This window comes from Labeo rohita, chromosome 8 (assembly GCF_022985175.1).
Source record: "Labeo rohita strain BAU-BD-2019 chromosome 8, IGBB_LRoh.1.0, whole genome shotgun sequence".
In the NCBI taxonomy this organism is placed as follows: domain Eukaryota; kingdom Metazoa; phylum Chordata; class Actinopteri; order Cypriniformes; family Cyprinidae; genus Labeo; species Labeo rohita.
Genome location: NC_066876.1, coordinates 28,298,327 through 28,310,695, shown reverse-complemented (window position 1 = coordinate 28,310,695; position 12,369 = coordinate 28,298,327). Strand labels below are relative to the sequence as shown.

The 12,369-nt window shown below is 34.9% G+C and overlaps 1 protein-coding gene across 1 annotated transcript in view; it reads right to left on the bottom strand.

Moving 5' to 3' along the window:
* dab2ipa (DAB2 interacting protein a) overlaps positions 1-12,369 on the bottom strand; it is a 140,804-nt gene that overhangs the window by 79,411 nt on the left and 49,024 nt on the right. The window contains 1 exon segment of the mRNA XM_051118233.1: positions 9,888-9,994. Coding sequence (XP_050974190.1) covers positions 9,888-9,994 — 107 coding nt within the window.

Here is a 12,369-nt window from a genome sequence, read left to right as displayed (position 1 = left end):
TAACACATAATTAGTACATGTAAACATGTCTTTACTCATCGTCTTTAAAGGGGTCATCGGATGCAAAGTTCACTTTTTCATGTTGTTTGAACATCATGTGTGTTGGCAGTGTATGTACAAATCTACCCTATAATGATAAAAATCCATGGAGTGGTTTTTAATTAATCTGTAAAAATAATATCCCCTTTTTCAAATCGAGCTATTCTCAGATGGCGTCACACTGACAGAGGCCGCTTCCACAATAGTTGATTGACATGAGTGTCTTACCTCAGACCCACTTTAAATCAGCTGTAACAGTCAATAACCTCCATTGTTTTAATGCCGGAGCAGGGATGTAAGTTAGACAAGAATATCTCAGATTGAGCGATTGAGGTGTTGTGTTGCTGGATGTAATAATGAACATAGTGGTCGTCATTTACTCCCGACATCTGAGCTGCTGAAGATGCAGTGGATTACGTTTGTTTGTGAATGGAGTGGGCCTCCCGATCTACATATATCCGTCTATATTCGTGCAAATCACTCATGATCCAGCTTCACTTACAGCAGAAGTGAGTATGAAGGTTTTTTTTTTTTTATGAATCTTTGCGATCGCCTTTCCTAATAACGTGCTAGTTAGCAAGTTTAGTGGCTAAATGTGGATAAAGTAATCAGGCTCATCACTCCACAGAGAGAGGGGCGGGGCAAGCAGAGCTCATTAACATTTAAAGTAACCTCGACCAGAAGAGGATGAATTTTGCAGAGCTGATTTGGCAAGGTTAAAAAGGCGTTGTTTTCGATTTTTAACAAAATATATTATAGACTTTTCATTAAAACCCTAAAGAATCATATCAACTTGTGGAAAATGGGCATCCGATGACCCCTTTAAAAAAATGACATATCTCTCTTAGTTGGCTTATTTACTGATCTCAAAATGGCCAAGTACTGGCCAGTATAGATGTACTGTATGGAAAGTGAAGATGAAGACTTTAGGTCATCTTATCAAAACAACTTCAAAGAATATTTCCCCCCTCGGGTGTAATCTAAATTTTTTAGCTCTTTGTGTTTTTTTCGTCCCACTTTTCACATGAAATTTGCCATTTGCCAAACTTCCAAATGGAATTATTCATCGAGCCTGTCAGAGTGATAGAAGAGCGCTGTTTGATGATGCTGTTGTTTGGAGGAGACGTACAACTGGAGGCTGCAGCCGCAGTCTGGATCAATGACAACGCAGTCTGAAGAGCTCAACTCTTGAAACAAACTCCAGCTGTGTAGTGATTCCGCATCTTTCAAATTTAAACAACACGACAAGATGCATTTAAGGCCAAGTCTACTGTATAGGCATCACATGCATTTCTTTACAAAGTAATTCTGCAATGCTAAAGATACTGACTACAAGTGAATCAGAAAAACTGTGCCCTCCAAAAAGAGTTAAAACATTTTAACTACATGTGTGAAGCCAGATGGTAATTTAGTAACCGCTCAGCATATCGGAATGATTTCTGTAGGATCATGTGACACTGCAGCCTGGGGCAATGGCAGGATAACACACTATTCTTGACCAAACATATGCGGTTATGTTGGCATCATGTCTCAGTAATAAGCTCTGTCAGCTGTCAAAAGGCTGAAGGTCTGCAGATTCCTTCACGTCTATTGTGTGCATGTAGTGAATTCCTGTAATGCTTAGCTGCTGAGCCTGCATTCCCAACCTCCTCTCATCTCCCCCCGCTTCTCCCCCTTCTCCTGTAATCTTTATGCTTGGCCTCTCTCTGCCCTCTTGTGTCCATGCCTGCGAGTTTGTGTCTGACAGCTTTAATTGTGCTGACAATCCCAGACATGGCGTGAAACATTTTGTAGATTTGAAGGCCCTGTCTGGATTTGTATAACCAGGTTCCTACTTTGTAGGACAGCACAAGGCTAAGCCCCGTCCTGACCGGCACACAGCACTGTTAGGCTGTTAGTCACACCAAAGCTAGTCCAGATACGCAGTCTGCTATCTATGTCTACATAGATAGTATGTGTGTGCTATGTGTACAATTTAGCAGCTAAACAATTCATATTATAAGCCTTAAGTGTCAAGGCCATATTAAAATTTTAATGTGAAGTCTAATTACAATGTTAGTGAAGGTTTTGTTTACTAAAATGGTTATACGCATTATGTTAAAGCTCTTTAGCAGGTCCTGTAATGGGTTAAAGCACTATTTCTCATTCCCTGAATTTGTGTCTAGGCAAGTAACAAGCCAGTCTTGTTACAAAGAGTGGAACGGAGATATGTTTCTTGCCCTTATTGTGCCAATGCACCAAGGTTGCAAGATAAACATTCCTGGAAGACATCTAATTTAACATGAAATATTGCAAGAGGCCCCTTATGCCAAGACTTCCAGATGTCTCCGTCCTACACGCAATTAAAAACTCACAGTTTGGCAAATTGGTTTTCTTGTTTTAAGAATAAAACTAACAAAATGTAGAAAGGTTTATGCTTAGAACAAACATTTTGCCAGTGGGTTAAGAAAAATGACTTCATTCACATTACATTCTGAAAACAAGTCTTAACATATTTCGCTTTTCAAGCAAAATCGTCTTGATTTAATGATGTTTAAATATTTTTACTGACAAAAACTACACAAAAATACTTGTATTTGCTGAAATTACTGGTCAAGGAGCAGGAAGTTCGCACCTTCAAGGCACAATAAAATAAAATAAAATAAAAAAATAAAATAAAAAATACAATACGATACAATAAAATACAATAAAAATATAATACAATACAATACAATAACATAAAAATAAACTAAAATAAAATATAAAATAAAATAAAAATACAATAAAATAACATAAAAATAAAATACAATTAAAAAAATAAAATAAAAAATACAATAACATAAAAAAATAAAATAAAATACAATTAAAATAAACAAAACAATACAATTTAATAACAATAAATAAATAAATAAAAATACAAGACAATAACATAAAAAATGTAAATAATATAAAATAAAATAAAAAATACAACCCAATAAAATAAAATAACAAATAAAAAAATCCATTACAATAAAATAAGATAAAAAATAAAGTAAAATAAAATGAAAATATTTTTTTTTTCACTGACAGATTTTCACATTTTTTTAACTTGTTTAGACTTTAGACCTCTAAAATAGATCCACATTAAAATAAAATGCAATAAAAAATAAAATAAATAATATAAAATACAATTATAAAAATTATAAAAATTCCATTACAATAAAAAAAAATAAAGTAAAATAAAACAAAAAATAAATAATATAAAACAAAAATGAATCTAAAATAAAATACAATAAAAATAAAATTAATATAATTTAAATTAAATAACAAAATGAGATAAATAAAATAAAATAAAATAAAATAATTTTTTTAACGTTTTACTTTTTCAAAAATCTCCCAATTTTTTTTTTTTTTTTTCACTGACAGATTTTTCACTTTTTTAGACTTGAAACAAGTAAAAAGTCTAAAATAGATTCACATTAAAAATACATTCTCTGAAAACAAGTCTAAATATTTTATTCAGTGTTATTCAAGTAAATATATCTTGTGTTAAGGTTTTTTAAATATATCTTCCCTGGAAAATAAGACAAAAATACTCATCAATAAATTTTTTAAACCTACTCTGAAAATACATTTGACACCTCGACACCTCTTGAGCTTTGGGACAACACTAGCCAGTGATAAAATAAGCAAAAAAGATATTTTTCCATTGCGAAAACAAGTTCTTTGGATTCAGTCTTCCATGAAGGCACTTATCAAACTTAACGGCGGTTATCAAACATGAGAAACACGCTCTCGGATAACAACTAAACAAGACTCCCGACTGCAGCGAGCCTCTGCTAAGAGCCCAAATGTGTCTGAGCATCTGCTGAAACAATACATCTAATGTCATTATCTGTTGTTCGCAGCCAGACAGTCTAGCCTGAGCCATAACGCAGAGGAGTCCACGGTCTGAAGCCGCCCGCTCTGCACGGGAACCGGGGCCTGTGGGGAAATCCGTAAACCCTGGGCTCCTAACGATCGCATCTGCATACATCACCAGAGCAAGGTATTGGATTTCTCCCAGGGTTCTCGAAGTGGTCCTCACAGCACGGGGGCGCACTATTGCCCTTCCTCCTTCTGTTCCGACAAGCCTGTGATCCTGTTCAATTAGCGTGGATCCGGTTCGGCGTACTCGCACGAAAGGCTCTGTATCGCCGGAGACAGCGGGACTCTCTTGTGGCCCCCGCAGGAGCCAAATACACAACTCATCGGCATGCACGAGGGGCGTTCACGTTCCAGCGTGCTTACAAACACTGTGCTCATTCTGTCTTGCGTCAGTTAATAGATCCTGTCATTAGTTTAGCTCTGTAATTAGGCAAAATGGCTGAGCTGAAAGCAGTGGAATAACTGTTTATCTTCGGTTTCTGGTAGGGGGTAAACAGTAGCGACTCATGCCAATATTTGAATGCAACCTGTACCACTAAAAAATAAACACACAGGCCTAAGAGGGAATTACTGATGTGCACATATAGTCTTTTTTTTTTTAACTTTGGGGACCTTTATGACCAAGGACTATATATTCATCCTGACAGATTTCACATTAAAAGATCACAATCGAATAGTAATTGAAACTAAAATTTACTTTTGCTACTTTTCTATTGCCTTTTACATACACTACTATTCAAAAGTTATTAAAATTCCCTTATGCTCAACAAGGCTGCATTTATTTAATCAAAAAATACAGTGAAAACTGTAATTTTCTGAAATATAAGTACACTTTAAAAGAACTGTTTACTATTTTAATATACTTTAAAATGTAATTTATTTTTGTGATACAAAACTGAATTTTCAGCATCATTACTCCAGTCTTCAGTGTAACAGAATTCTTCAGAAATTATTTTAATATGCTGATTTATTGTACAAAAATCATTCCTTATTATTATTATCAATGTTGAAAACAGTTGTGCTGCTTGATATTTTAATGTAGAATTTATGGAAACCATGATCTTTTTTTTCAGAATTCTCTGATGAATAGAAAGTTAAAAAATGGCCTTTATTTGACAATGTAGAAGTCTTTCACTTTTGTTCACTTTTGATCAACTTTGAGTTAATGCATCTTTGCTAAATAAAAGTCTTAAATTATTTACATGTATATGTATATATACATACAGTAGTCAACATTTGAAGTGGATCAAAAAAGTTAAAGTTGTCCTAAGACAAGAACGGCTTTTGTTTTGGTTTTATGACAACTCTGTTGAAAGGTTTTGATCCACTTCAAATGTTTACTGTATGTATGTATGTATATATATATATATATATATATATGAAGAGTTCAGATGCAAAAGCCTCTAAAAATCTGACGCATTTCTTTAAAATGAGCATTTCTTTCTGGCTACTTTGTATAGGTTTCTATGTAAGTACTGGTACTTCTGATTGGGCTGAGGCTGGTATTTTAGCGAGTTTGAAGTAAAAGTATTTGATGACGTATACTATGTGTCAGGAGCATTCACTCAGTATCATTATCTCATTTTTGACCAAGATGGCTTTTAGCTGGTTTTGCATCTAAACTTTTCATATATGTGACCCTGGACCACAAAACCAGTCATAAGGGTCAATTTTTCCAAATTAATATTTATACATCATCTGAAAGCTGAATAAATAATTTTTCCACTGATGCATGGTTTGTTAGGATAGGACATTATTTGGTCCAGATACAGCTATTTGAAAATCTAGAATTTGAGGGTGCAAAAAAATCAAAATACTGTGAAAATCACCTTTAAAGTTGTCCAAATACAGTTCTTAACAATGCATATTATTAATCAAAAATTAAGTTTTTACATATTTATAGTAGGAATTTTACAAAATATCTTCATGGAACAAGATTTTTGGCATAAAACAAAAATCAATAATTTTGACCCATACAATGTATTTTTGGCTATTGCTACAAATATACCCCAGCGACTTAAGACTGGTTTTGTGGTCCAGGGTCACATATATATATATTAAAGGTTGTGCTAGACTTTAACATTGTCTGTCATTTTGACGGACAGGGTCGTAGAAAGTCTATTTTTATCTGTCAATCTAATTTTCATATTTTAATTATAATAGCACAATTATAACCTCATTTTAATTAACCAATATTGATTCTTTAATCTCAATCGACCTATGCTGTTTTCAGTTGATGAATGAACAGTACACAGAGTGTACTTACAGTTTTTCTCAGTCGCTTTGGTGCATTTCTCACAACACTATTTACATTTGCACAACATTTACTTCAACCTCCACAACATTTAGTCATTTGTGCACATCATAGTAGCAGTTTCTCATTCCTTCCAACAAATTGCAAATGCTTTTGGACATGCATCAATTGCTTTCATACAACTCTCTGCTGTTTTATAACATTATCATTTGCTTATGTTATGTCAGTCAAAATTAACTAAACTTGTGAATGCTGAATAGCCATTCCATATAAAACTAATAGTCCTCATTTCATTGCTTGAGTCATTACATACAAAAATGTTGAACTAGTTGTCAAAATCTGTCAAGCAAATTTTATAAAAAATTTTAAATCTTTTTTTTCCTGAAAATGTCTTCTAAATTGAACAATTTCTGCAAATGTGCATGAATGATTTACAGACCTATGTATGTTGTAGGTTCAGTTCCAATATGTACTGCAATATTGTTTACAATTGTGCACAGCTCTACCCAAAGGGAGTTTATGTTTGTTGTAAATAAGGGTGTATTTATTCGTTTGCACAATGCTTTGAATAAATTAGAATTACAAAGAGCATATGCAGTAAAAATGTGAAACATACATATTCAGTGTCTTGTACTCAGATACCTCACTAAATACAGTAATGTCTAGCTTTACTGTAGTTTTCAAATGGCTGTGCAAATAGTATATAGTGCTGTCTTGAGCATTTTCAGGAAGTGTCACCAAAATCTGACTTTTTTGCATAGGAAAAAATTTACAGAGTAAACTGTCATAATGAAAACATGACAAAGCCATTTGACTATCTTGTTCATAAACAATGGTGTCAGGACTTTTCATCTTGATGACACTGACACTTTCATTGACATGAATACTTGCTTTTGAGGAATGAGCTATCCATTTTGAGCAAGTGACACGCTTTTGCAGGTTATCAACTAGGTTTTGCAGTTTGTACTAATTGTTTTGAGAAATGCATTAACTGTTGTGCAAATGTAAATAGTGTTGTGAGAAATGCACCAAAGCGACTGAGAAAAACTGTAATTCTGAATTAATTTGTTATTACCTTAATTCTTTATTTTTTATTTTCTGTATTTATTTTTATTGTTTTTAACTTTTATTGACGTATTCTTTCATTTTTTTTAATTATTTTTATATGCATAAATAGACAGATAGATAGATAGATAGATAGATAGATAGATAGATAGATAGATAGATAGATAGACAGACAGACAGACAGATAGATAGATAGATAGATAGACAGACAGACAGATAGATAGATAGATAGACAGACAGACAGACAGACAGATAGATAGACAGACAGATAGATAGACAGACAGATAGATAGACAGACAGATAGATAGATAGATAGACAGATAGATAGACAGACAGATAGATAGACAGACAGATAGATAGATAGATAGATAGATAGATAGACAGATACATGATAGATAGATAGACAGACAGACAGACAGACAGACAGACAGATAGAACGATTTATTAGATAGATAGATTACTATATTGTTCTTTTTAGTTGCTATTCAGATAAAACTGACTTGACTAAATTACAACACAGACTGTAAGTCACACAGAAGCGAAAGTTCAGTAAAAAGTAACTCAAATCCAAAATGTTAATCAATCATGACTGCACCTATGATCTGTACTGTCTCCATGGAAACATGTCCCATTAGAGTCGTACGCCAGGGGTACAGTATTACAGGATGGATACATTCTTACATGACACCTCATCAACTCTGCAACCCACTTCACTGTGAGAGGCACAAGGGGATAATATTGCCCTTCTCAGGAGGGCGTGCAACAAGAGCAGAGAAGCGTGGGTACTGTGCTGCCAGCTGTGCCTGTGGCTTTTCCACATCGCTGCTAAATGCAGCAAGACTTGCTACCCATCTGTCTCATTTACAGCATGCATCAACCAGGACTGATTGCATCTCCTCCAAGGATTGTTTCCCATTAGATGCCCATTGAGGTCTATAAAGCGATGGCTTAACTCTATCAGGATGCCTAATCCTTCTTTCCTCTCAGGCTGACCCGAGGATTCAGAGGCAGCTGTGGCCGCGGCGCTCACTTATCTGCGAGGAGAGTCATTAGGACCGGTGCTTCTCGCCCTAGGCAGGAAGTGCACAGCGCAGCGGCGATAACATGCCGACTCTCCTCAGGGTGCGTGATGACACCTGCTTTATCCCACTAGCAACAACTGGCGGGATTAACCTTGTAACAGAGTTCAATGAACTGCGGTCTGCAGTTAGTCGACAATTGCAATCCGGTGGCCTTTGCTCCACTAATCTCGACAAACAGAATCTGTCATAAAAGTCAGTAAAGATGTATGTGTGGCACTACAACTGCTATTCACAGCAAACACATTCTCACAGTTGTAAAAGGCGTTATAGCCTAGTGGATAAAGATTTTTCACCCAAAAATGAAAATTCTGTCATTAATTTCTCACCCTCATCTTCATAACACAAATTGAGATATTTTTTGATGCAATCCGAGAGTTTTCTGACCCTGCATAAACAACAACGTGATTACCACATTCGAGGCTGAGAAAGGTAGTAAGCACATTGTTAAAACAGTCCATGTGACATCAGTGGTTCAACCACAATGTTATGAAGGTACGAGAATACTTTTAGTGCTCAAAGAAAACAAAAATAACGACTTTACTCAACAACTTCTTCCCTATTTTAGTGACTATTTTAAGCCTTTCTGGGCCTTGAACGTGTCAGCTGTGTTGCCGTCTATGCAGGGTCAGATATGTCGAAAAACTCAGACCGTATTTTCTCCCTCAACTTTAAAAATAATTTAAAAATCATCACATCATTGCAAGTTCCGATCCAGTCTCTGCAAAGTGAACATGCAAAAAGGATCAAACACCCTTAACAAAAAAGGTAAAACAGTGATATAGGATGATTTTGAAGTTGAGGGAGAACATGAGGTTTGAGTTTTTCGACATACCCTAACTGTCATGAACCAGAACAAAAACAGTCCAGGCATTAAAAAGCATATAAACTGTATTATTTTTATTAAAATAACCTATCGTTACACTAGATAAGATCCTTCTTCCTGGGCTGGGGATTTACAACCGCATTTGGGATCATTTGAAGCCACATTTAAACTGCTTTTTGGATGTTCAAAATGGGGCACCATATCAGTCCATTATATGGAGAAAAATTCTGAAATGTTGTTCTCAAAAAACATAATTTCTTTATGACTGAAGAAAGAAAGACATGAACGTCGTGGATGACAAGGGGGTGAGTAAATTATTTGTAAATTGTTGTTCTGGAAGTGGAGTTCTCCTTTAATATTTTATCTGATATATTAAGGCATTTATGAAGTGTAAAGCATAATACACTCTTAAACAAAGGTTCTTTATTGGTATTAATGGTTCTATGAAGAACCTGGAACATCCATGGAACCTTTCAAATGCAGAAAACTTTCTTTATAGTAGAAAAAGCTCCTTTAGATTTTTAAAATGTTCTTCAAAATGGACTGAAAGGTTCTTTAGGGAACCAAAAATGGTTCTTCTTTGGCATCACTGCAAAATCAGTCCTTTGGAACCTTCATTTTTAAGAGTGTATGAATGACCATCTCAAGTAAAAATGATCACAAGTTCAGAGAGATGGTTAAATCCCCTTGCGATTGTAAATGCACTATTATTATCACTGCTGCTGTCATAAATGCGTACCGTGACTTTAAAAGGTGTTGACGTGTCTGCATCCATAGCGACCACCGTTTTGTCCACTGTACCGCCAGGCATACTGCGCCGCCGGCCCACCCTGTCAGTGAGAGATTCTGAGAACAGACAGACAGAAACAGAGAGAGGAATCAGAGAGTGATGACTAGATCCATGTGTATGTAACCTGTCAAGGGCTGTTCTAGGAATAGATTTACCCTAGGATAAACAAACCCACCAAATGAACACTGCTTAGAAACATCAATAACAGTACTGGAAAATGTCAAAAACTGAAGAAGGAGATAAAAAGCAAGTTGCTAGGGGGTTCTTGGTGCTTGCTAAAATCTAAATAAGTTGCTAGTATGTTTTGGATGGTTGCCAGGGGGTTGCTATGCCTTTGCTATGGTCTTTTGAGTAGTATTAAGCATGTTGCAATGTGGCTGCTTTAGCAGGTTTCTTATTGGCTGCAGTCAAAAAGCCCACCCATAATTCAGTATGATATGCTGCTTCTGTAGCAGCGTCACTGTGTCAGTCACATGTGTCGGTCATGCGTGGCCAGACGGCTGAATCTCAGCTTGCATCAGCCTGTCAGACTGTGCTTGGCATTCAACACACGCCTGTATCTCTGTCTGCACGATTGATGGAGGGAAGGAGGGAACAAGTGTTTGTGTGGAAAACAAATGAGAGAGCGAACGCAGCCAACCTGAAAGACAAGATCTATGAAATTCATCCTACTGTCTCTCTCTTTGCACAGTCTGAATCATGTCAAACTCAAAACAAAGTGAAGGAAGGGCTTCTGTGCCTCGCTGGTTTTGTACTTGGAAAGATGCGTCACTAACAAGATCTGGAACCTGTTTTTTTTGTGCTCTTTCTGACAGCACTTTTCTTCTGCCTGAATTGGTTATTCGAATAAAAAAGCTTTCTATTTTTCAGTGTAAAAAAAATATCCTGTTACATTTATGAAAAACTGGCTGCTGTGTTTGCCTGAAATTCACTGTAAGAAATACTGTGACAATATTTGTGGTGTTACAGGATGCCTGTATATTTTACAACTTATAACTGTATATTTCACTTTTCATAAGTGATATATTGTTAATAAACCTATATACTCAAACTATAAAATCTGCTTTCTGCCATAAAAAGTTACACCCATCATAATAATACATGAGATATAACTGAAACAACACGATGTTCAATGTAAATTAGTTTTTTGTAAGCTTGTTTTCTTTTATGCATTATAAAAAATCTGGACCCTCTAACACTTGCACTCGCTATTGTATTTCTATTCTATATATTTGTTTTCTTTTCTATGGAAGCCAGTTTTGGCCACTGAATAACAAATAAAAAAAGGTTATTGCAACTTTCTAATCAGAATTGCGTGCTATAAACTCATGATTGCAAGAAACAAAGTTAGAATTGCAAGATAAAAAATTTGATACAAAATTTTTCTCACACAAATGCAAGATTACATCACACAATTCTGACATAATGCCTCACAAGTGTATGTTATAAAGTCAGAATTGCAATTCTGAGAGAAATTAGTCACTAATGCGAGATATAAACTCGCAATTCTGAGAAAAAAGTCACAAATGCAAGATACAAGCTCGCAATGCTAACGAAAAAAGTCATAAATGCGAGATATAAACAATTCTAAAGAAAAATTCATTAAACTCGATATAAACTCGCAATTCTGAGAAAAAGGTCACTAATGTGAGATATAAACATGTAATTCTGATAAAAAGGCCAAAAATGTGAGATATAAACTCGCAATTCTGAGAAAAAAAACGTCACAAATGTGAGACATAAACTTACAATTCTGAGGAAAAAAGTTACAAATGCAAGACACAAACTCGCAATTCTAAGAAAAAAAGTGACAAATGTGAGATACAAACTCCTAATTCTGAGAAAAAAGTGACAAATGTGAGATACAAACTCCTAATTCTGAGAAAAAAAAGTGACAAATGTGAGATACAAACTCGCAATTCTGAGGAAAAGGTCACAAATGTGAGACACAAACTCCTAATTCTGAGAAAAATGTTATTCTATTTCTATTTTAACTACTTATCTTTTTATTTATTACAAAAAACATGACCCTCTAACACTAATGCTGTCTATTCTATTTGTTTTCTTTTATTATAAAAAACTCAACCCTCTTACATTAGCACTCTCTATTCTATTTTTATTGTACCTACTTTTCCTTTTTTAATAAAAAACCTTGACCCTCTAACACTAGCACTCTATTTTATTTCTATTCTATCTACTTGTTTTCTTTTTATTTATTAAAACCACATCACAGATTTTTACTTACATTATTTTTCTGTAAAAATGACAATACATTTTTACAGTGCACAGAGAGCATCAAATTCACTGACACCTGGATGAAAACCAGTGATAAAAATGGCTAAAGATAAACAATTGTGTGATAAACCAATGTGCTAATAAATATTGCCCCAATGTAAAATAACAAGGATCTGTATTGCTGCCTCAGTCATCA